This window comes from Scyliorhinus torazame, chromosome 13, assembly GCF_047496885.1.
Source record: "Scyliorhinus torazame isolate Kashiwa2021f chromosome 13, sScyTor2.1, whole genome shotgun sequence".
Taxonomy (NCBI): domain Eukaryota; kingdom Metazoa; phylum Chordata; class Chondrichthyes; order Carcharhiniformes; family Scyliorhinidae; genus Scyliorhinus; species Scyliorhinus torazame.
In genome coordinates, this window is record NC_092719.1 from 171,320,736 (window position 1) to 171,346,787 (window position 26,052).

The window sequence follows — 26,052 nt, forward strand, 5'->3', positions numbered from 1 at the left end:
CGGCAGTACTAAGTGGAAGCCTGCTGATGCAGGTAAGGGAGAGGGAGGAAACTCAAGATCGTAGAATCCCTCCACCCATTGAGTCTGCACCAAATCTCTGAAAGAGCACCCTACCTAGGCCCACTCCCCTGCCCTATCCCCATAAACAAACCTAACCTTTGGACCCTAAGGGGCAGTTTAGCATGGCCAGTTCACTTAACCTACACATCCTTGGAAGTGCATTTTCAGTACTTTTAAAATCTTCGAGAATGCAAATGGCCAGACTGTCTTTGTAGAGGGGAGCAGGAGAGCCTGTGGCAGTTTATAGGTTTGCTGGTGAGGGTGGGGTGGAGTTGCTTAAATAGTGAAATGGAGTGCTGATCCTCACAGCCTGCCATTGAGAGGCCTCCTTTCAGCCTGCCCGACACTGGAGAATTTCAGCCAGTGTAGAAAAGAAGCCTCAATAGGCCTTAATGGCCTCAGTTGGATACCTGCCACTTACAGGCAGGCAGCAGTTTTACCCATAACACAGCCTCCTTAAAAATAACCTGGAGGTGGGATAGTGTCAGAAAACCAGATGCTGGTTGAGGGCAGGAAATTCCAGATCTATTTGCTTCCAAATTTCTACCCTGTGCATCTGAAGGCATTTTGTAGGTCTCATCAATTTTATTTGTCTTATCTATTCCAGGTATGACCTGAAAGACACGAGTAAGATCACCTTGGTTGATATACAACTGATTTCAGCCATGGGCCCACCAGGTGGTGGTCGAAATCCTGTTACTCCTAGATTCCTGCGCCACTTCAATATTTGTACCATCAATACATTTAGCGATGAAACTATGGTCCGTATTTTCTCAAACATTGTGGCTTTCTACCTCCGCAACAATGAATTTCCTACAGATCTCTTTACAATTGGAAATCAGATCGTTAGTGCTACATTGGAGGTAAATATTTTGACAATTATCTTGTGCATCTAGAGACTTAAACCCCCTCATCGCCCCTCCTTCTTCAACCCCCTCATTGCCCCTCCTCCATTAACCTCCCTTCTTCTTTTAACTCCCCAATCGCCACACCGCACCCCCCCCTGTCCTTCATTCCCCCCACCACCCCTTTGTTGAGCCTTCATATCCCTCATGGAGGAGTTTACGATGCAGCACTGTACCTCCCCAAAAAATGAACATCAACCTATTCATGGACTTTCTTTCCAGCACTAATCAGGCCTCAGAAAGCACAAACAAAAAAATGGTGAGGATTTCAAAGGGCTTCACAGCTTTCAGAAAACAGGCTGAGTTGTAATTGGTTTGGATAGCCCTGGACTTAACAAATAACCACATTTTCATTGCATCTCTAGCACAGGCATCCAAGCACAAAATCGATCTATGAAAGCTCTTTTAGCAACAGAAACTGGGGAAAATGCTAATCAGTTTCTACCCAGTGTTATTTTGTAAACGTTTAGAAATGTTCAAGCCTATGAGATTGATTATACAGGCTTTCCTGGTTTCCAATGTTAACTACCGCCCTCTTGGCATTCATGCTGTCCAGCATTATTGTGACATCAATGATGGAAAATATATCCAATAGTATTTTGTATATTATGATAATGTGCCACCCTTGCTCATCACTTCTATTGAGGAATCTGAGGGACAATGGAGCTCATCCCGAACCCTTTTCCAACCATTGTGTTCAGGGAGAGTTAAAACTTTAAAATGTAGCGCTAGGGACAGAGCTGAAACATAAATTTGAAGTTTTGTTACTTTTTTCTTATTTGATGTACTATAAATGGATTTGGACAGACATCTCTATTATTGTATTTCAGTATTAAGGAAAATGTTAGTCGATTATAAAGGATCTGATAGCAGGACACTTAGAAAACATCAACAGGGTCAGACAAAGTCAACAATGATTTTTATTTTAAAAAATATTTTTATTAACCTTGTTCAGTTTCTAAAGTACAAAAATAGAAACAACAGTAAAAAAAACAAGCTAAATTACATAACCTCCCCCCACAAGAAAATAAAAAAAGGACCCCCCAACAATTAACAATATCCCCCTCCCCACAAGGGGCAGGCTTCCAACTCGATATTCAGAATCGCCGACATGGTGTTGAAAAAGGAGACCCAAAAACCCATCAATTTGGGACAGGACCAAACATGTATGTGTGGTTAGCTGGCCCCCTCGAACAACGCTTGCACCTGTCCTCAACCGCCGCAAAGAAGAACCTCATTCCAACTCTGATCAGGTGCGCCTCAAACACTATCTTAAACTGGTTCAAGCTTAGCCTTGCAATTGAGAACATAGCATTCGCTCTGCGAAGGGCTTCACTCCACACCTCATCCTCCAATACAGGCCCCAGCTCCTCTTCCCACTTGGCTTTCACACCCGCCACCGAGACCGAGTTGTCCACCAGAATCCACCCAAATATACCGGACGTACCTCGCGCATGAAAGGATCCTCTCTATCAAGGAGGGTGGTGGAGACTCTGGGAATGCCGTGCACGTTCATCAAACAAAATTTTGTATCTGAAGTTACCTAAATGAATCCGGGCCCGAGAGCTGAAACTTCTTTCAATCCCTCCAGTCTGGCAAACCGTCCCTCCAGAAATAGATCACATAATCTCTCCTTCCATACTCCAAATGTGGCATCCAACCTCTCCGGCTCACACAGTGGTTAGCACAAATGGGGCCAGCCTTGATGCCGACCCCAGTTTAAAATGTTGTCAGAGACAACCGGCAGGTTTGACAGGTACTTTGCTGGTGCAGAATGGAAGAGAAGCCATTCCCAGTGCATCCAAACTGGACCACCTGCACAACCCAGACTTCATCTGCATCCAGACAGACCCCAGTTCCCCATCCCATCCCAAAACCACATCATTAGCAGCCCAGTAATAAAATATCAGGTTTCACAGCACGAGACCTACCGCCTGTCTATCTCTCTGGAGAACAACCCCCGAATTCTCGGAGATTTGTCCACCCATATTAACTGTTCCACCCTCCCAAAGAATGATTTGGGAAGACACTGGAATAGAAACAGAAATCTTGGTAAAATGTTATTTTTAATTGACTGGACCCTACCTGCAAGAGACAAAGGATGTTATCCCACCTTTGTAGGTCAGATTTGACCTTATCCACCAGGCTGGTATAATCAGTTTACGGAGTTGGGCCCAATCTCGAGCCACCTGGACCCCCAGACACCGGAAGCTGGATCTGGCCAAGCGAAAGGGACTTCCTCCATTCCCCGGGGTGCTGACCAGAAAATACTGGCTCTTCTCCAGATTTAATTTGTATCCAGGAAAGGACCCAAAGCTCTTCAGCATCCAACCCACCCCCACCCCCAACTATTCCTCTCCACTAGTCCGAAGCCCTCAGTGCAATGATCATGACTCAATCACTAATGCAAACAGGAGGGGAAACATAGGACACCACTGCCCAGTCCCCCTGTGCAACATAAAGTCAACAATGATTTATGAAAGACAAACCTACTTGAGTTTTTTTTGAAGATGTAACTAGTAGAATCAATAGGCAGAACCAGTGGATGTGGTGTATTTGGATTTTCAGGAAGTCCCACAAAAGAGGTTTGTGTGCAAAATTAAAGTCATGGGATTGGGAGTAATATACTGACATGATTGAGAATTGGTTAGCAGACAGGAACCATTAGTAATAAATAGGTCTTTTTCAGAGTGGCAAGGGGCATCTAGTGGGGTACTGCAGGGGTCAGTGCTTGGGCCCTGATTATTCATAGTATATATCAATATTTTGGATGAGGGAGCCAAATGTAATATGTCTAAGTTTGCAGATGACAAAAATGTAGGTGGGAATGTGTGTGGTAAGGAAGATGTAAAGAGGCTTCAAGGTGACAGTTAGCAAGTTGAATAAGTGGGAAAATACATGGCAGATGCAGTATAATGTGGATAACTGTGAAGAAATCACTTTGGTAGGAAAAACAGAATGACAGAGTATTATTTGAATGGTGACAAACTGGGAAATGTTGACGTACAAATGGACCTGGGTGTCCTTGTACAGCAGTCACTAAAAGTAAGCAGGCAATTAGGAAGACAAATGGTATATCGGCTTTCATTGCAAGAGGATTTGAGTACAAGAACAAGGGTGGCTTACTGCAGCTGTACAGGACCCTGGTCACAATATTGTGTGCAGTTTTGGTCTCCTTCCCTAAGAATAGATATACTTGCCATGGAGGAAGTGCAGAGAAGGTTCACCAGATTGATTCCTGTGGTAGCAGGATTATCATACGAGAAGGAATTGGGTCAACTAGGCATATATTCACTGGAGGTTAGAAGAATGAGAGGGAATCTCATTGAAACACATAAAATTCTGACAGGGCTGGATAGACTGGGTGCAGTGATAATGTTTCCCCTGTCTGGGAGTTGGGTTTAGAATAAGGGGTCACAGTCTAAGGTTTCAGAGTGGGCCATTTTGAAGTGAGATGAGGAGAACCTTCTTCATTCAGGGGGTGGTGAACCTGTGAATTCTCTATGAATTCTGTGATCGAGAATTCAGAAGACTGTGCAGGCCAAGTCACCGATGGAAATAGATTTCTAGATATTAAACACATCAAGGGTATGGGGAGAGAGTAGGAGTATGGCGTTGAGATAGACGATCAGCCACGACCATGGTGAATGGTGTAGCAGGCTTGAAGGGATTCTTTGTTTCTATGTATTCCAGGTTTGATCTCAGCAAAGTTTTGTACAATTATAGAAATACTTCCCTATTCTTCTACTCCAACCCTTTGCAATAACTGTCAACATGCCTCTTGCTTTTTTAAAAATAAATTTAGAATACCCAATTCAATTTTTCCAATTTAATGTGGCCAATCCACCTACCCTGCATATCTTTGGGTTGTGGGGGCGAAACCCACACAAACACGGGGAGAATGTGCAAACTCAACACAGTGACCCAGGGCCGGGATCGAACCTGGGACCTCGGCGTCGTGAGGCAGCAGGGCTAACCCACTGCGCTACCGTGTTGTCCTCATGCCTCTTGCTTTTCTACTTGATTTCTGTACCTGCATACTAACTTTTTGTGTTCATCGTACGAATATCATCTGCTCCACCTGTTTTCGCACTAACATGTAAAGTCATGAAGTTGAATAGATTGAAGTGTTGCACCTATCTGGTAAATATTGAATTATACTTATGTGAGGATAAAAATGAAGGTAAGAACACTATAGTGTTCCTGTTGAAATATGTTATCCTTCCACTCTTTTTCAGGTGTATAAAAAAGCCATTGAAAATCTACTTCCTACACCTACAAAATCCCATTACACCTTTAACTTGCGAGATTTCTCACGAGTTATCCAAGGCTGTTTGCTTATTAAGAAAGAATCAATCGAGAATAAACGTGTGTTCATTCGTTTGTTTGTGCATGAGGTCTTCCGTGTATTTTATGATCGCCTGGTGGATGATCTGGATCGTACCTGGTTATTTAATCTGATGAAGGCCATTGTGAAAGATCATTTCAGAGAGACTTTTGATTCCATATTTGAGCATTTGATACATGGCAGCGGACATGTGAGTCTGATTTCTTGATGATTTTAAAAGCTAGACATTCTGGTCACTTAAAGTGCCCTTTAAGTATTCTCACTGTACCACATTGATATCTTCTTTTAATGTACTTTGATTTAATTACATCTGATATAATAATACTGCTTGTAGCTACTTTTGTATATAAATATTTAGGTATTTAACTACAAGGGCCAGAAATATACGTCTAATATTTGGGCACACGCCAGATTTGGAAGAGCGTAAAATCGTGTGAGAAGACATCAGGTCAGCAAGCCTGAAGCCTGCTCGCTGACTATCAGGAAGCAAATTAAAATTAATTAACCAGCAGTGGATTTAATGTGGCCTGTCTGCTTTTACCATTGGCGGGCAGGTCGTTTGGCCAGATAGCCTTTAGGTTTTACCTGCAACCTCGATTCCGGGAAGGATGAAATTCAGGGGTCATATACAATTAACAAATGTGTCTGGGAATTATTGTCTCTGGATGATTAGGCAGCTTCGACACTTGTGGCTCAGTTTTTCCAATGATATTTATATTTTACGGGTCCACAGCTCCACAGCGGTTGTCATCCTGAGGGAACACATTGATGTCAGCACGTACTCCTTTTTCTCGGCACCCGCAATCGCTGGCAACACTCAGCCTTTCACGCTGGATGACTATCAATTGGCCATGATATTAATTGGCCATCCAGCATAATATCACGTTAACAACTCGATCTTGGGTGGGAATGGGTTTCACACATGCTTCTGCCCGCGCCGACCACAGGCATGCCCCGAACATAAAATTTAGGCCAAGGATTTGAAAGTAATACTTAATGATTAGCCATGAATATACCTCCATATCTAAGTTCACCACCCTTTCTACAGCCAAATGGTTGTTTCCAAATTTTTAATCCAATTAAGTTCTATCAGGAGAAATGAAATTGCCAGAGTTATACTTTGCATCAGTATTCACCAAAGAGAAGGAATTGGTAGATGTTGAGTCTGGAGAAGGGGGTGTAGATAGCCTGGGTCACATTGTGATCCAAAAAGACGAGGTGTTGGGTGTCTTAAAAAATATTAAGGTAGATAAGTCCCCAGGGCCGGATGGGATCTACCCCAGAATACTGAAGGAGGCTGGAGAGGAAATTGCTGAGGCCTTGACAGAAATCTTTGGATCCTCGCTGTCTTCAGGGGATGTCCCGGAGGACTGGAGAATAGCCAATGTTGTTCCTCTGTTTAAGAAGGGTGGCAGGGATAATCCCGGGAACTACAGGCCGGTGAGCCTTACTTCAGTGGTAGGGAAATTACTGGAGAGAATTCTTCGAGACAGGATCTACTCCCATTTGGAAGCAAATGGACGTATTAGTGAGAGGCAGCACGGTTTTGTGAAGGGGAGGTCGTGTCTCACTAACTTGATAGAGTTTTTCGAGGAGGTCACTAAGATGATTGATGCAGGTAGGGCAGTAGATGTTGTCTATATGGACTTCAGTAAGGCCTTTGACAAGGTCCCTCATGGTAGACTAGTACAAAAGGTGAAGTCACACGGGATCAGGGGTGAACTGGCAAGGTGGATACAGAACTGGCTAGGCCATAGAAGGCAGAGGGTAGCAATGGAGGGATGCTTTTCTAATTGGAGGGCTGTGACCAGTGGTGTTCCACAGGGATCAGTGCTGGGACCTTTGCTCTTTGTAGTATATATAAATGATTTGGAGGAAAATGTAACTGGTCTGATTAGTAAGTTTGCAGACGACACAAAGGTTGGTGGAATTGCGGATAGCGATGAGGACTGTCTGAGGATACAGCAGGATTTAGATTGTCTGGAGACTTGGGCGGAGAGATGGCAGATGGAGTTTAACCTGGACAAATGTGAGGTAATGCATTTTGGAAGGGCTAATGCAGGTAGGGAATATACAGTGAATGGTAGAACCCTCAAGAGTATTGAAAGTCAAAGAGATCTAGGAGTACAGGTCCACAGATCACTGAAAGGGGCTACACAGGTGGAGAAGGTAGTCAAGAAGGCATACGGCATGCTTGCCTTCATTGGCCGGGGCATTGAGTATAAGAATTGGCAAGTCATGTTGCAGCTGTATAGAACCTTAGTTAGGCCACACTTGGAGTATAGTGTTCAATTCTGGTCGCCACACTACCAGAAGGATGTGGAGGCTTTAGAGAGGGTGCAGAAGAGATTTACCAGAATGTTGCCTGGTATGGAGGGCATAAGCTATGAGGAGCGATTGAATAAACTCGGTTTGTTCTCACTGGAACGAAGGAGGTTGAGGGGCGACCTGATAGAGGTATACAAAATTATGAGGGGCATAGACAGAGTGGATAGTCAGAGGCTTTTCCCCAGGGTAGAGGGGTCAATTACTAGGGGGCATAGGTTTAAGGTGAGAGGGGCAAAGTTTAGAGTAGATGTACGAGGCAAGTTTTTTACGCAGAGGGTAGTGGGTGCCTGGAACTCACTACCGGAGGAGGTAGTGGAGGCAGGGACGATAGGGACATTTAAGGGGCATCTTGACAAATATATGAATAGGATGGGAATAGAAGGATACGGACCCAGGAAGTGTAGAAGATTGTAGTTTAGTCGGGCAGCATGGTCGGCACGGGCTTGGAGGGCCGAAGGGCCTGTTCCTGTGCTGTACATTTCTTTGTTCTTTGTTCTTTGTTCTTTGTTTATCTAGGTATAAAATAATAGGCGCAATCTACCAGCCGCATCATGCCCCTGTTCGGGCGAAATGGGGGTGTGACGCGGACGGTAGATGTCGGGAGAGGCCTCTTCTGGGATCTACCTGGCACACCAGTGCTCGCGAGATCTAACAGCATCTCGTGAGACGTCGCGATCTGGATTAGTATTTGGCAAATCTGCATATTCGAGTGAGTAGCTAGTCTCACTCTAATATGCAGCTCGCTTCATCTACTTTAAAAAAAAAATTAGGGTACCCAATTCATTTTTTCCAATTAAGGGGCAATTTAACATGACCAATCCACCTAGCCTGCACATCTTTTGGGTTGTGGGGGCGAAACCCACACAAACACGGGGAGAATGTGCAAACTCCACACGGACAGTGACCCAGAGCCGGGATCGAACCTGGGACCTCGGTGCCGTGGGGCTGCAGGGCTAACCACCGTGCTGCCCGCTTCATTTTCATTTCATTTTCATTTCATTTCATTTCATTTTCATTTCATCTACTTGAGGCGTGGAATCTAACCCCTTCGCCTCGGAGACCTAAGGCGCGCCGTTTAGTACTGGTCGCTACAAACGGGGACCAGGCAAACCAACACTTAGGGGTGTCTCCCAGAGGATCTGAGGCCCCCAGATGGTCGTCCTCTGGGAAGGGTGGCACCCTGGCACTGCTGGTGCCACCTGCGCACCTTGGCACTGCCAGCCTCGAACCTTGGCACTGCCAGGCTGGCATTTTGCCCATGACAGGGATCGGGCCCAGGGGTGCTCTACCCGTATGAGGTGGGGTGCAGGCGGGGCCTGAGGACCTCCTTATTGGTGAGTTAGGGCTTTGGGGAATCTCGGGGTCGTATCGGGGAAGGTCGAGAGATCGGGGCCCCATTTAAAAATGGCATCCCAATCTCCTCCTGCACTGAATAGGTCTGGTGAGCGGAGCTCCTCAGTGCAGGAAAAGGAACCAAGTCCGGCCTCGACCGACAGGGCATTCCCCACTGGGGTCCTGATTGCAAGAGTCCCGATCAATAGTATGGTGTTTCTCGGCGCTGCGGGCACTGGGAAACACCCGGCTAAATGCACTCAACGTGAGACTCTCTTGCAATTCTATTAGATTGCGCCCTATGTATTTCATATATACCATTTGATCCTTGTAATTGATTATTAATAGAAGAGCTCGGCCATTGCAGGGAACGTGAACACATTGCCCAATTTCATAATTGTCTAATTTACAAATGAAAATATAGGGCACGATTCTCTGGAAAGATTTCTAAGTGTGGTAGCGAGCGGGAACTTACTTGAGCTTCCCGGCGCTCGGCCTGACGAGGCCGGCAACGCAATAATTGATACACTTAACGAGGCCCCACAGGCTTCACACCGCACATGAAGGCTCGGCAGTGCTGGCCAGTCCCCTGCTAACAAGGTCAAGCAGCACTCAAACAGCACTTGCACAGCCAGCCACACTCAGCTTGCAGCAATGGCACCGAGACATCCGGCCCCAAGGTTTGGAGACTGGGGAGGCTCCAAAATACGGTTGAGGACAGGAAGGATGCCCTGTTCCCCCGAGGGTCTCAAGGGTGAGCCACAGGACATCCAGTGCTGTCTGGGATGAAGTGGCAGTGGCCATCAGCTCAGGCAGCTTGACCGGGAGGACTGGTCTCCACTCCCGCAAGAAGGTCAATGACCAACACTGGGCAGCTCAGATGAGTCGATACCACACTCCCTCCACCACCATTATGAATCACGCATGCGGCAAACAATGCCCTCTGTGTCTCCCACAATCGCTGGGAGAGGGCCCAGACTGGCGGTGGGATGCCAGACTTAAGAATCCTCACGACTTTCGAGGAACAGGCCCTGGAGGTGCCAGAGGTGTCGAGGACAGAGTGATCACCAATGCAGAGGTTGCCGCATGCTGCGGAGGTGAGGATCCACTGGGCCCCACCTGGAGGACCTGTTACACGTGAGTTATTATTGCCAGGCAGACTGATCCATCCTTCCGACTGATGACATATCCATTCTCCTGCAGGTCATCCAGCCAATAGTGCCGGCCCATCCGAGTGGCCCCATCCCCTGCAAAGTTTGTGGTAAGGCTTCTGTGGCACAATCTGGTGAGTACCACACAGTCGTTGATGTACATCAGGTGGAGGCTGTCAAGCCCAGGCAAGACGGCAGTCGGAGGGTTGCTGGATCCCAAGTCCCAGCTGGGACCCAGCCAGATGCTGAGCCTCTGGACCAGGCTATCCACGAGCTGATGGAGATGTTAGGGAGCGGCCGAAACATTCAGAGGGAGATGTCAGCACCCAGCAGGTCCATAGCCGATTGGAGGGGTTCCAGAGGCTATGGGCACAGCAGATGTCACTGGCAATGCTTGGCACTGAGGCCAACACTGCTAGGGTGGCGACCGCAGTGGAGAGCTTGGTGCACAATGTCAGCAGCATTAGTGGAGGTGTCCAAGGCATCGCGCAGTCGGTGACGGCCATGGCTGAGGGTCTTGACAGAATGTCTGACTGGCTGGCAATGTGACCCATTTCGAGGCTGACCTTGATGAGGTGCTGTGGGACATGTCCCACTCTCAGATGGGAACAGCCGAGGCGCTGCGGATCTTGTACCCAGTCGCAGGTGGGCATTGCTGAGGCAAAACGCCAGACATCATTTTCAGTGATTCTATTCCCTCCAAAGGACACATTGCTTAAGTCCCTGCACATGGCAATCTTTACAATCACTGAACCTACATGAACTTCTACATTTATGCTGTAATGTTGCTGTTAAGAGCTCCTCAAAATGTTATATTTTCTAATGAGGTATATCTGGGTTTTTAATGTTGTATCAGGTCATAAGTGATGCTGAACAACCTCTCTTTACATTTTTAAAAAAATGATTAAGATGTTTCAGCTTCTACTATGCATGTCCCAATCTTTCTTGTTTGCTTACCAAAAACTAATAGATAATCAATACATTTTATTTCTTGGTTTGAATTCTTCAATGTGATTGGCTACATGCCCTGCTTGATGGGATGTTTCTGTTTCTTGGATGCCTGGACTTGGCACCAGATACAAATTAGTGTCAACAAAGATTATCATAGAGATCACACGATCATTATGGACAACCTCCTTTGAGGTGAGCGGTGAACACTGTTGCTTCGCCATTGACCACAAAGTCCATGCATCTGAAGAATCAATTATGTGAGTGAAGAGGGAGGTTTGGAGAAATTCCTTTACACGGATAGTTTTTGGAAAATAGGGCTCGATTCTCTCAAAAAATTTCAAAGTTAATTTGTGGCTGGTTTTTCAGGGAGTTTCCCTCCGGCTCTGCCAGCGAGTTCCCCACCACTATTCAATTACATTAGTCACTTTTTTGGGCCCTGGGGAGTTTCTCAACGGTACCGCCCACTAGCACTGGGGAGCTGAACTCGGGGATCGGGCCGCCATTTTGAAAGGGTGCTCTGATCTCGAAGTGAGCCTTTGGGTCCCCCACACCTCCCACCCATGGGCAGTGTTACCCCCCCACACGCATGGACACTAAACCATGCCCCCCAAGCCCCTTTCAGCACCCCCCTTCCTTCAAGGACCCCCACTTATCACCCACCCAACCTCCCGGAGGCCCCTACTTACATGCCCTGCACTCGCCCATGCTTCAAACCCCCCGCCCCTCATTTCAAGGGCATTGCCTCCCTTGATCTGACCCTTGGCAGTGCCACCCGGGCACTCAGGCACCCTTGCACTGGCACTCAGGCAGTGCTCCTGCTGGCTTGGCAGTGCCATTCAGGCACCTTGGCTGTGCCAGGGAGGCAGTGCCAAGATGCCAGCTGGGAGGACTTGGGAGTCCTTGTTCATGATTCTCTTAAGGTTAACGTGCAGGTTCAGTTGGCAGTTAGGAAGGCAAATGCAATGTTAGCATTCATGTCGAGAGGGCTAGAATACAAGATCAGGGATGTACTTCTGGTGCTGTCTAATGCTGGTCAGACCCCATTTGGAGTATTGTGAGCAGTTTTGGGCCCCGTATCTAAGGAAGGATGTGCTGGCCTTGGAAAGGGTCCAGAGGAGGTTCACAAGAATGATCCCTGGAATGATGAGTTTGTCGTATGAGGAACGGTTGAGGACTCTGGGTCTGTACTCATTGGAGTTTAGAAGGATGAGGAGAGAACTTATGAAAGTTACAGGATACTGTGTGGCCTGGATAGAGTGGACGTGGAGAGGATGTTTCCACGTGTAGGAAAAACTAGAAGCAGAGGACACAATCTCAGACTAAAGGGACGTACTTCAAAACAGAGATGAGGAGACATTTCTTCATCCAGAGGTTGGTGAATCTGTGGAACTCTTTCCCGCAGAAGGCTGTGGAGGCCAAATCACTGAGTGTCTTTAAAACAGAGATAGATAGGTTTTTGATCAATAAGGAGATCAGGGGTTATGGGGAGAATATCAGCCATGATTGAATGGCGGAGCAGACTCGATGGGTCGAGTGGCCTAATTCTGCTCCTATGTCTTATGGTCTTATGGTGTCCATATTGCAGGGGGAGGGCCAGGGATCCATCTTGCACTTACCCTGACCACCCTGTGGTCTCCAGTGCCCTGCGAGAACCCCCGGGTGGCGTTCTGCCTGGTCCACGTGTGGACCAGAACTGATCGGTGCACGGCTGCAGCCTTACTGGGAAGGCCAAGGAATCGTAGGAGGCCAGTGGATCCTGCGTGAGTAGGTCGTAAGTAGGTTTACGACCCACTTTTGCGAACGTCATTCAGTCCCCCCATCTCCCCCCCCCCCTCCATTTGGGGCGGGGTTCCAACTCCAACATCTGTCAGGACTTCCGATAATCTCGGGAGGTGCAGAGCCTGTCAGGAGGCTCGCTGGAAGCCTATCTCAGTATTCTCCGGCCACGTTGCACTCAAGTGAGAGCCCAATGCGGCCGGAGATTCGCGCCCATAGTATTATGTGCGTGTACTATGGTAATAGTGTATGACAGAACATCTAGTTCAAGACTAGTTATTTAATGTTGAATAAACTGTGGGGGGGCCTAAACTATTTCTAACGAAACTGTGGGGCTTCCAACCATGCTCCTTAACTCTTTCTTTTTAAATGTTTTTGTTAAGGCATTTATATATACATATATATATACATCAAACACAACCAAAACCAAAAAGAGAACAAACAGGAAATCTCATAACAAATTAAAAACCACCACCCTCGCGCCCCACCCTCCCTGCTGTTACCCTCCACCCATTCTGCCTCCTTTTTTAACCCCAAAGTCCCCCCCTCCCCCCCCCCCCCCCCCTTGCTTGTTGTGTTTGGTCCCTTGTACTTTAAGATGAACTCACCACTTGAGGATGGCAATCTGATACAGAGCACGTTATAATGGAGTCTTGCTACTCCTCTAGAACTTACAACTTCTGCTGACCTATTACATGTACATCTTATTACCCTCGACCTCATGTTCTTCCCCAGATGGGCAATACGGTAGCACAAGTGGATAGCACTGTGGCTTCACAGCGCCAGGGTCCCAGGTCGATTCCCCGCTGGGTCACTGTGCGGAATCTGCACGTTCTCCCCGTGTCTGAGTGGGTTTCCTCCGGGTGCTCGGGTTTCCTCCCAAAGTCCAAAGACGTGCAGGTTAGGTGGATTGGCCATGATTAATTGCACTTCGTGTCCCAAAAAAAAGTTAGGAGGGGTTATACACCATGGCTGCCACCGGAAGTCCAACTCCTGGAGCTGTGATTAAGACTGCTTTTGGCCGGTTCCAGTGTCCTGTTCCTCTTGCATGACACCTAGTGGTCAGAGGCTATATATATTTCTCATTTACACTATTACTGCATATCATTCATTACACATAGGATGCATTCGAATGGTAAAGGCAGAATATACTGCTTCATTGAAAGGACTATTCGGTAAAGATTTGTATCAGGGATGATAGAAGAGGGTTGTGTAGTCAGATTCGTTTTGAATTGCTGTAATAAAAACATGATGAACCTCAATGACTTCCTTCTGCACTGTGGCCTTCTGTGTTTTATGGGGTGACTGTGGTACCATGCAAATGATTGTTAAAGATAGCAGTTGACATAAATGTTTTAAAATTTTAATTATCAAAGAATGTAGTGCCTGTCTGCGAAATCGCAAGTGTGCCTGAAGAGGAGCATATTCACGTAACTCCACAAATTAGTCTAACTGACGAAAGCAGCTATTTAGTTACTTGAAAAATAAGTTTCCTCAATAATTTATAGTGCAAAAATTGTTACACATGGAATTGCTATTATTTTAATACTTGCGAGAGAATGATAACTTTAGTTTCACATCATCAAGTTGTCACAGCTGTACCACACACCAAAGACAGCGGGTGAATTCTCTGATAATGGGGCTATGTCCCCACACCCGCAGGAAAACGGGCGCGAATCACTCTGGAGAAAGTCCAGAGTGATTCTTCATTTTGCAGGGGCCGAGCAGAGCCCTGGAGTGCTCCTCTCCACTCTGGCTGCCAATACGGGGCCCTGCACTTCCGGCCTAAGAGACACAAGTCTTACAGATATTTGGTTCCACCTGTGAATTTGCATGTCTTTGTAAACTGCAGCGAGTTTTATGATCTGGAATTGACTGCCTGAAAAGGTGGTGAAAGCAGATTCAATAATAACTTCAAACATGAATGAAATAGATATTTGAAAAAGAACAAATTTCAGTGCAATGGGTAAAGAGCAAGGTAGTAGGATTAGCGAAAAGCTCTTTGAAAGAGACAAAATATTCTGTATCACTAACAGTATTTGAATTATTTATCAATTAAGTAAAAAATATATGGTGTTAAGTGCGACCAGGTAGATTGTAGTGCATACAATTACCTCATTGTGGAGTGTGATTTCTTGAAGGAAGCTTTCGTGGACCAACTCTTTGCAGAGAGCATTTCACATTCCAGTCATTTTAACAATTTTCATCATACAATATCTCTAGGTGTAAACCTCAAAATTCTCTGAGTTATTTGTGTTGTTCTTTGCAATGTTTCTGAATTTTGTGTGATAATTCAACAATTAATTTTACTGTAGGTCACTGAAGAGCATTTGAGGAGCCTGTTGTTTGGTGACTACATGAATCCTGATTTGGAAGGAGATGAACGGTTATATGCAGAGGTTCCCTCAGTTAAAGAATTTAATGAGGTGGTGGTGATTTGCCTAGAGGAGTATAATCAGACCCATAAAACACAGATGAATCTGGTTATATTTAGGTAATTTTTACAGTACTTTCCCTCATTTATAACATAATGTCTGCTTTTTTGCATGCTGAGACAAGTTGCTACTTGATTTTTGCCACCCTTCTATGGAGAAACACTTGGGCAGGTTTTTCTTATACTGAGTGCAGAAATGGAGGCAGTCAGGCGCAATGTACTGTTGGCAAGATTCGTAAGAATAGGAGAAGATAAGTCCTGAAAACCCACCAGATTTGAGAATGAGGCTAATTAATGCTAACAAACTCATTGTCAGCTCATTGAAAATCAATTTGGGATTTCCATGCTGGGTCAGGAACAAACAAGGTGCAAGAATCCTTCCACATGGGCCATCCTTTGCCCTGCAGAATTTTGCGGATTTCCACTTCCCAAACGGGACACTGTCCCGCTCCCACGCTGCTGACTGGTGCGACAGCAAAATCTTCGGGGTTCATGAGGCGCTGCATCGCTTGCATTGCCTGCATGGCTCTCTCTTATCTGCTTGTTACGTTCGAATTTGGAACAGGGGGCTAAGGTGGTGTGGTAGATGCGGGTACGGCTTGCGCTAATTTCCGAAATACCAACTGCCGATAGTTTTGACGCAACAAAAAATCTATCAGTTTTGCCTTATAACCCTGTTAGTTACGCATGCATACACACACTTCCGAATTGTGAATTATTAACCAGAACCACTTGAACACTTGTGGGTTTTTTTTGTTTCCGATTGGATTCTAATTCAAAATGTTGGGGTTCTCCCGGAGTGGTTTTCCACTTCTAAGTTGGGTCCCGTCAGGATGTCGCCAATTATGTTGCTCTTTTTAACCATAGTCTATTTGCTCTGTTTAGGTCACTTTTGCTCATGAGTCGCCAGGTATCTTTATGATACTGCCACGTGGTTCAAGTTCAGGTTATGATTAATAACACAGCACACCGCTTAGTAAGGATTAAAACAACGGTCATTTATTATATGCAACAAGCAATATTAATACCCTAATACTACTTTCTATATAATAAACCTATCACTACTGGCCAATACTTAACTTAGGAAGAGCCCACCAGGTCAGGGAAACGAATGGCTTGTCCAATCAAATCTGGCCCGCGGGATTCAAAAGGCTGCTACAGGTCGGTGGCTAGGTGTCTCTACCGGATAGCGATCGTTGGATTCAAACTTACACTTGCCGGTGGCTGGTCTTGCGAAGGTCCCGAGCAGGCGAAGATGAGAGAGAGAGATCTGAACTTGGACCTTCACTTTTATAGGGCCCAGGGGCTTCCCGCCTCCCGGGGCGTTGGATTCAAACTTACACTTGCCGGTGGCTGGTCTTGCAAAGGTCTCGAGCAGGCGAAGATGAGAGAGAGAGATCTGAACTTGGACCTTCACTTTTATAGGGCCCAGGAGCTTCCCGCCTCCCGGGGCGGCCCTTGACCCTGAGTCCCAAGTGATTGGATTCTGTCCCCAATCTCTGGGGTTGATGTGTCCAATGGTGAGGCGATTCCTCGATCGGAGGGTGGTCGCTCACCTGTCTTTGTTTCGGCCACTGCAGGCACCGACAGGTCTGGCCCGGTATTCAATTGCTAATATGTTGCAATTGTTCCCGGGGATAGCCGTTTTAACTGTGGATGTCTGAATAGATTGGTTGCAAACAGTCCTGAATGCAACTGTGAATGCCTGGGTTGATGGGCTGTTGATAGCCCTGTGTATCGATCTGGGCTACCTTCCCAGAGCCGAATATGCAAAACTGTCTGCAGCTGCCTGCTTGTGTCTTCTTGGCTGCTTTTCCCAGCAGTCTTTCGGGTTAGCCGTTTTAAACTGGGTTTTGGCCAGATTAATCGGAACGCAGCCATTTTACATGGCTACAGACCTCACCCTTGCTGGGCCAGATCCAGATATAAATATTTAAATTAGCCTTTTTCCTCAACTGTGGGAGCACCCCATGCTTTGAATTGAAGACCTGTGCGTTAGGCGGCCAGACGTTCATTAGGTTGGATATGAGCCATGCCTATCTTCAACTTGAGTTAGATGAATCTTCCCAGAAGTATGTTACAATCAGCACGTACAAGGGCCTATATGAGTACACTCACTTGCCCTTTGGGGTTTCATATACATGTGCCATATTACAACGGATCATGGTGAACAAACTCCAAGGGTTACCCAAATTGGTGGTGTACTTGGATGACTTCCTGGTCACAGGGACTTCAGAACAAGAGCACCTTGCGAACCTGGACGAGTGCTGAGGTACACCTAGAGAGTGAAAAATGTATTTTTCAAGCAAATGAAGTTACCTACTTGGGCTGTTGGGTGGATAAAAAAGATTTACATCTGGTAGAGAATGCAAAGGGGCGACACAATAGCACAGTTGTTAGCATTATTGCTTCACTGGGCAAGCAGGGCAGACCCTTTACCCTCCGCCATCTTGACCTGTGGAGCACGAAGATTCTCTTTCTCCAACTGCTCCCTTCTTCTCGACCCACTTCTGGTCCTTGGATCCGTCTACCAGCCCCACCAGTGGAGTTGAGTTTTTCTCGAGTCAGCCCTCCAACTTTTTTCAACAAAACATCCACTCTACAAATGGGGAATAGGTCCTAAAAACAGCCTTGAGCGGGAGCTGCCAAATGTGTGACCACGCACACCATGGCTGCCACCGGAAGTCCTAAACCAGATCTTCCATGACCTTATTGAATGGCAGAGCAGGCTCAAAGGGCGAATGGTCTACTCCTAAGCCCTATGTACCTATATAGTTAGTAGGTATGTCCATCTACCCTTTCATGAATGGCTGTCACATTTTCCAGTTTCAAATCCTCTGGCAACTTACTGCCCCACCCCCAATTTCTAGGGAAGAATGGACTTCTTTTAGTAACCCTAGGATGCAGGCTATTCCTACCAGCTCACTCTTAAGCATAGCCAGCCTGTCCAGTACCATCTCCAATTCCATGGTAAACATCGATACAAAGTGTATATTAAGTATTCTGGCCTTCCATGACCCTCTAACTATATGTCATCCTCTTTATCTCTAATAAACCCCTCCCCACTTCTTATTATCTGCTTACTGTTTACATGGCAGTTTTTGAGTTTCCTTTTAGCTTAACTGTCTTGCTTTTCCCAAATTCACTATTTGCCAGTCTTGCTTTCCTCTTCACTCCACCTCTCAGCTTGTTATATTTGGCCGGGTTCTCGCTTCAAGATGCCACTAATATGAACCTTGCAGCTTCTTTTCTAATTTCATTATATTCTCTGCTGTTGTTCTCTTGCCAATCAAGGGGTCCTAGCTTTGATTCCCTCATCTTTTACCCTTGTTGGAATATAATTGTTGGAATGGAATTGTTCAGGCCTGTGCCCGAAGCTTCTTCCCCTTAAAGGTCACACATTGTTCCATTGCAGCTTTTCCTGTCAATCTTGGTTCCACTTTATCCAATAGATCTTTTCATCCTTTTGATGTTAGCCCTTTTCCAATTCAGAACTTCTACTTTAGATTCTTCTTTTCTCCATTATTAATCTGAACCTTTTGATCATTCTTACCCACAGACACTTGGCCACCCTCATTTGCTCGTATCCCCAAATCCAGCAATGCTTCCTTGCTAGTTAGACTGAGAACATGCTGATCAAGGAAGTTCTCTTGAATATATTTTTTAATTTCTCCCCTTCTTTACCCTTTATTTAAGTATTATCCTAATCTTCCAAACCCTACCCGCACCTCAGAGACTGCAGCGGTTCAAGAAAGCAGCTCGCCACCACCTTCTGAAAGGCAACTAGGGATGGGAAGTTAATCAAATTTAAAAATCAATATTTAGGTAATTAAAGTACCCCATCATCACTAATCTAGAGATTTTGCACATCTCTGATTTTGCAGAATATTCACTCTTAACTCTCTCTCTCTATTTGGAAACCTTTAGAATACCCCCAGTAATGTGTTCATATCCTTTTTATTTCTCAATGTGAACCAAATGGATTTTGTCTTTGCTCCTTCAAGGCCAACTCCCTATCCAACACTATAATAGTTTCCTTTATCAGTACTGTCACTCCACTTTAGTTTTCTTCTCTAGCTTTTCTGAACACTTTGTATCCGTGAATATTAAGTGCCCAATCATCACTATATTTAAGCCACATTTCTGTTATTGTCACTAAATCATTTTCACTCCTGCACCATGCCTCAAGCCACACATTAATCCCCTTATATTCCTATGTCTACTCTCGTTAGTGCATGGCATAAGGACAAACCCAGATATTACCACCATTGAATTCTTACATTTTAATTTTCTTCCTAACTCATAAAAATCCAACTGTATGACTTCTATGCCTGTTCTCTCTATGTCGTAGGTACCTAGGTGTACCAGAACTTCTGGCTCATTCCCTTCCCTTGCAGAATATTCTGCATCCTTTTTGTGATGTCCTTATCCTGGAAATATGGAGACAACACATAATAGTAATCTTTCATAATAATCTTTATTGTCACACGTAGGCTTACATTAACACTACAATGAAGTTACTTTGAAAAGCCGCCAGTCGCCACATTCCGGTGCCTGTTCGGGAGAATTCAGAATGTCCAATTCACCTAACAGCACGTCTTTCGGGACTTGTGGGAGGAAACCGGAGCACCCGAAGGAAACCCACGCAGACACAAGGAGAACGTGCAGACATCACGTGGAACTCACAATGACTGTTACAAAAATGCCTGTCTATCCAACCTAATAACAGACTCTCTTATAAAGACTGCATTACTATTATATTAATTTTTATTCTTGTGCAGTCCCTTGCCCATTAGTGGCATACTCTGGAGTGCATTCCTTCAAGATATCATCACTCCAAACTCATCCAAAGCTAAGTGCCAGTTTGAGTATGGCACAGACCCCGAAGACTCCTGTACCTCCTGCCTCTTCCTGCTCTTCCAGATGGCCATCTCGGTTATCCTGAACTTTCTCTGCCTGTAGAGTGCCCACTTCCTGGAATGTATGACCCAGGAAACTCCTAGTCTTCCTGATGCTCCACTACTTCTCAAACTCTGGAATTCTGAGCTTAAGCTCAAGCAGTTGGAGACACTTTTTACACATATGGTTCCCCCAAGACACAGTGTGAGCTGAAGTTATCACATGGTGCATGAATTGCAAGCAACAGATCTCAGCTGCCCATCCATGATATAAGAAACAAATCTGTTTTCCCCCCTCAGTATTGGTAAATACCTTGTGTAAACTATTAATTTTAATCAATGCCTCGAGATCTGCTTCGTGTTAATACTCTGAATTAGTTTAACTACCTAAGCTATAAACTTAATACAGAATTTTTTTGTTCCTGTTCTTCAGTTTCTTTTAAAAGAAGGGTAGTGGTTTAAATGAATACTCACCAACCAACATCTACCTGCTGTCCTCTGTCATTATTCCTTGTGTTTATGGAAATACACCGATCAGGTCTGCGCTGTTTCTCCACTTTTAAATTTTTTCTCTGCCAGTATGTCCCTCGCCCTTTTTTTCACCACTATTTTAACCTCTGTTGTGTGCTGCTATTCTCTCTGCTCAGGTCTGCATCCAGGAAATCCTTTTGGATATATTTCAAGTCTTTCTGACAAATTGTTTTACCAGTATAGGTTTAAGTTTGAATTATTGAAGTAACCTCAAAGTGCCATTTGTTTTTAAAATAGGTTTAACTACAGGCTTTTTCCCAGGGTTGGGGATCGAGAACTAGAGGGCTTAGGTTTAAGTTAAGAGTGGTTGGGATCAATGGGAAGCTGAGGAGCAATTTATTTACACAGAGGGTGGTACGTAGTGGAATGAGCTGCTGGAGGAAGTGGTTGAGGCAGGGACATTGACAACATTTAAAAGGCATTTGGGCAGATACATGGACAGGAAAGGTTTAGAGCAATATGGGCCAAATGCAGGCAAATGGGGTTGAAATGGATCAGTTTGGGCCAAAGGGCCTGTCTCCGTGCCGTAGATTCTATGATACTATGATACAGGTGGGAAAATTCAAATTTACATTTTTTGCTAGGTATGTGTTGGAACATTTGTCCCGGATCAGTCGAGTACTGAAACAGGCAAGAGGTAATGCCCTTCTAGTAGGAGTTGGGGGAAGTGGCCGTCAGTCCATGACTCGTTTGGCCACATCAATGGCTAAAATGCTTATCTTTCAGCCCGAAATCTCCAAGAGCTATGGAATAAATGAATGGAGAGAGGATTTAAAGGTACATTTATTTTCAATCTGTTTCGAATCACTGCTAATTTACATGGATAAATTTACTCAATTTTATCACTGAGAATTGCTTTCAATGCAACTATTTTGGGTTTTTTTGACAGCATTTGCTTCGCAGTGCAGGAATGAAGGGTCAGCCAACTGTGTTCCTGATTACAGACACACAAATTAAAGAGGAGGCATTCCTGGAGGATGTGGACAGTTTACTCAATACTGGTGAAGTGCCAAACCTTTTTGCAGCTGATGAAAAACTGGAGATCATGGAGGTGTGAAACCTCTGTTATTCAAATTGTGCAACTATACATCGTTAAAAAAAATTTTTTTAATTTTTAATTTTAAAATGCTTACAATTGGACTTAAGATTTGTGATGGATGACATCTGGTTTAATGCATAGCTGTACATAAATTGTACTTGTACGAAAATGCATAATATTGCAGTTGTACCACAGATTGGATGATAATTTCCCGGGGCCAGAATTCTCTGACCGTCGGGATTCTCTGTTCCCGCCGGAAGTGCACCCCCGCCGGTGGGTTTCCAGGCAGCTTGGGGTGGTTTCTATGGGAAATCACATTGACAAATGGCGGGAGTAGGGAATTCTGCGGCCAGTGAACGGCGCGCTCCAAGAATCACGTGGCTGGGGGACTGCAGAATCTGGCCCCTTTAAATGGTGGAAATTCTTGTCTGAATTGATTCAGGAACCCAGCCCAAAATAAATTTAGATTTTAACAAAAAAATAATTTCCAGAACTGTTCATTGAAGGATGTTATGTGGAAAATGAACAGGGGAATGCAACTAATTATATTGTTATTTCAAAGAAGCATCATAGATTGAATTCTCTACTGTGATTATGATTATTATTAATTCTATGATTCCATGAGGTCCTTCACATTGAGCAGACATAGTTGTAATTGCATCAACTCCATCAACAATGGAGGCAGCATGGTGGTGCAGTGGTTAGCACTGCTGTCTCACGGCACCGAGGATGCGGGTTCAATCCCAGCCCCGGGTCACCCGTCTGTGTGGAGTTTGCACATTCTCCCTCTGCCTGCGTGGGTCTCATCCACACAACCCAAAAGATGGGCAGGGTAGGTCAATTGGCCATGCTAAATTGCCCCTTAATTGGAGAAAAAATAATTGGGTACTCTAAATTTATTTTAAAAACTCCATCAACAAACCATATTCCAATTTTAAGAATGTTGTAATTTTAAAAAAAGCAGTGTGCCTTGTTTTTCTTAGAAAGCTGACCTTTAAATCAGGCATAATACATGATAGTATACAAACATACAAATCAGGAGCAGGAGTAGGCTTTTTTCAGCCCCTCAAGCTTGCTCCGCCATTCAATAAGATCATGGCTGGTCTGACTGTGGTCTTAGCTCCACATTCCAACTCACCCCCGATATTCTTTGATTCCCTCGTTAGTCAATAATCTATATATCTCTGCCTTTAAAATATTCAATAACCCTGCCTCCGCTGCTTTCTGGGGAAGAGAATTCCAAAGACTAACAACCTTTTTGAGAGGAAAAAAATTGTCCTTATCTCAGTCTTGAATGGGAGACTCCTTTTTAAACTAGCCTCTCCCACATGGGGAAACATCTGTTCAGCATCGCCTTGTCATCCCCAATAAGATCACCTCTCACTCTTCTAAGCTCCAATGGATACAGGACAGATTTGTCAACCTTTCCTCATAAGATAGCACCTTATCTCAGGTGTCAGTCAAGTGAACTTTCTCTAAACTGCTTTTCATGCATTTATATATTTTCTAAATAAGGAGACCAAAACTGTACACAGTACTCCAGGTGTGGTCTCATCAATTTTTTGTATAAGTGTAGCAAAACATTTCTATTTTGTTTTCCTTGCAATAAATGGCAACATTCAATTTGCCTTTCAAATCACTTGCTGTATCTCCCACTAACTTTTTGTGATTCATGTACCAGGACACCTAGATCCCTCTGCATCTCAAAGTTCTGCAATTGCTCTCCATTTAAATAATATACTGTGTTTCTATTCTTTCTGTTGAAGTGAACAAATTCACATGTTCTCAATTTATACTCCATCTGCCAATTTTCTATCTGCTCACCTAACCTATCTGTACCCCAATATCCCAGGATCCTTGGGCGGGATTCTCTGATCCTGAGGCTAAGTGTTGACGGCGTTGTAAAACACGACGTGTCAACAAGCCCCCCCCCCCCCCGGCGATTCTCCAACCCGGCGTGGGGTCGGAGAATTCTGCCCCTCATGTCCGCTTCACAACAACTTACTTTCAAGTTATATTTGTGCCATCACAAATTTAGCAACCATATATTCAATCCCTTCATCCAAATTATGGGTATAAATTGTAAATAGTTGAGACCCCCAAAACTGATTCCTGGGGCACGCCAATTGTCACATCTTACCAACTTAACAATGTCACATTAATGCCTATCCTCTTTTTCTGTTAGCTAACCAATCCTCTAGAATGTTAATATGTTACTCCCTACACCATGAGCTCTTATTTTGCGTAGTGACATTTGATGCAGCCCTTTCTCAAATGCCTTTTGGAAATCTAAGTACAGCATTTCCACGGGTTTCCTCTTTATTTACATTGCTTGTTACTTCCTCAAGGAACACCAATAAATTAGTCAAATACGATTTCCCATTCACAAAACCATGGTGGCTCTGCCTGATTGTATTTAGATTTTCTAAGTACCCTGCTATAACCTCCTTAATAATAAATTCTCACTATTTCCCAGTGACAGATGTTAAGCTAACTGGCCTGTAGTTTCCTACTTTCTGCCAATTCAAAGAAGTTACCACCCCCAGTGGCCTCCAACATTGATCCTTCTTGGATTTGTGGGTTTATTGGGAGTGGACCTCATTAGCATGAACCAAACAAAGCAAATGCCACAAAATCTTCCTTCCTATCTGTGAAGATTTCAAATTGTTTGACTTGACAAACCATTCTCAGTTTGCTCTTTTCTATGTCCTTTGGTTGATCAAAAATGCAGAACTGCCATCCTCATTCAAAATAAAGTGGGCTGTTAGATCCATAAATGAATCAATCTCAACGTGCAATGCTGAAACAACCATTAAGATTGTGGTCCAAGGAATTTCAAGGACCGTGAGTTTAAATAAGAAAGATGCAATACTTGATGACCGGGGGAGTAAATGTTAACAGCATTTGGTAATAAATTCTGTTTTAATTGCATAGGGTGTCCGCATAGCAGCTCAAGCAGGAAACAAAAATGCAGACTTCAGTCCTTTAGCCCTCTTTGCTTTCTTTGTGAGTCGCTGCAGAGAGAACTTACATGTTGTGGTGGCCTTCAGCCCCATTGGAGATGCTTTCCGAAATCGTCTGAGACAGTTCCCTTCGCTCATCAACTGTTGCACTATTGATTGGTTCCAGGTATGTTAAAGATTTCCAATGTTTGATATCCATGTGAATCTACTTTCGAGTAGAGAGGATATAGCAGAGATTTACTAGAATTGCACCAGGGATGTGGGAGAAGGGGCATAATCAGATTGTCAAAACAATCAGAAGTGACATAAGGATGTTTTTTCCTACACATTAAGTTGCTGTGATCTGAAATGAACTCCATGCAAAGGCAATGGAAGATGATTCAACAATATTATTCAAAAGAAAATTGAATATATACATGGAGGGGAAAAATGGCAAGGCTGTGGATAAAGAACAGGAAGTGGAACTAATTGACTCGCTCTTTCAAAGAATTGTCACAGGCATAATGGGCCAAGTGACCTCCTTTGCTTATTCATTCTATAATTCAGGGCTATTATAATAATAAAGACACAGGCAACCATAACAATAATCACGGTAGCGCAGTGATTAGCACTGTTGCTTCACAGCACCAGGGACCCGGGTTCAATTCCCGGCTTGGGTCACTGTCTGTACGGGATCTGCACGTTCTCCCCGTGTCTGTGTGGGTTTCCTTAGGGTGCTCTGGCTTCCTCCCACAAGTCCCAAAAGATGTGCTTGTTAGGTGAATTGGACATTCTGAATTCTCCCTCAGTGTACCCGAACAGGCACTGTAGTGTGGTGACTAGGGGATTTTCACAGTTACCTCTTTGCAGTGTTAATGGAAGCCTACCTGTGACACTAATAAAGATTATTATTAATAAAGATTACAATGAACTGTAAAAATTTGGTCCATCTACTGTGAACCACACAACTGCAATGTTTTGTGCATCACAATATATACCTTTCCCACTCCTCCCAAAAGTCATATAATCTACTGGGAGAGTCAAGAAAAAAGATAAAACCCATGCATTTAGAGGAAACAAAATCTGGAAAATCCCTCCAATACCTTTTTAAAAAGAAAATAGGCAATCAATACTAGCATATGTAATATGATGGTTCTGATGATGGCAGTAGGGAAACCCAGTGCCATCCTTTTGGACCATAAAGACATGCTTTAGGAAACTGTTTTATAGGAATTTGTTATGTAATAATAACCCCCCCTCAGTCACGAATCTGGTCCACTTGAACCCAGATAGCCTCAGCTAAATCAAAATCACAACTCTCTAACACCATTAAGCTGGTTCATTGTTAAAAGCAACC

At 44.6% G+C, this 26,052-nt stretch overlaps 1 protein-coding gene across 1 annotated transcript in view; it reads left to right on the plus strand.

The window, feature by feature from the left end:
* dnah12 (dynein, axonemal, heavy chain 12) overlaps positions 1-26,052 on the plus strand; it is a 475,562-nt gene that overhangs the window by 264,265 nt on the left and 185,245 nt on the right. Inside the window, exons 40-45 of the mRNA XM_072472436.1 lie at positions 668-923; positions 5,204-5,503; positions 15,167-15,345; positions 21,299-21,491; positions 21,604-21,765; positions 24,688-24,882. Of these exons, the coding sequence (XP_072328537.1) occupies positions 668-923; positions 5,204-5,503; positions 15,167-15,345; positions 21,299-21,491; positions 21,604-21,765; positions 24,688-24,882 (1,285 nt within the window). The remainder of the gene's footprint in view (positions 1-667; positions 924-5,203; positions 5,504-15,166; positions 15,346-21,298; positions 21,492-21,603; positions 21,766-24,687; positions 24,883-26,052) is intronic.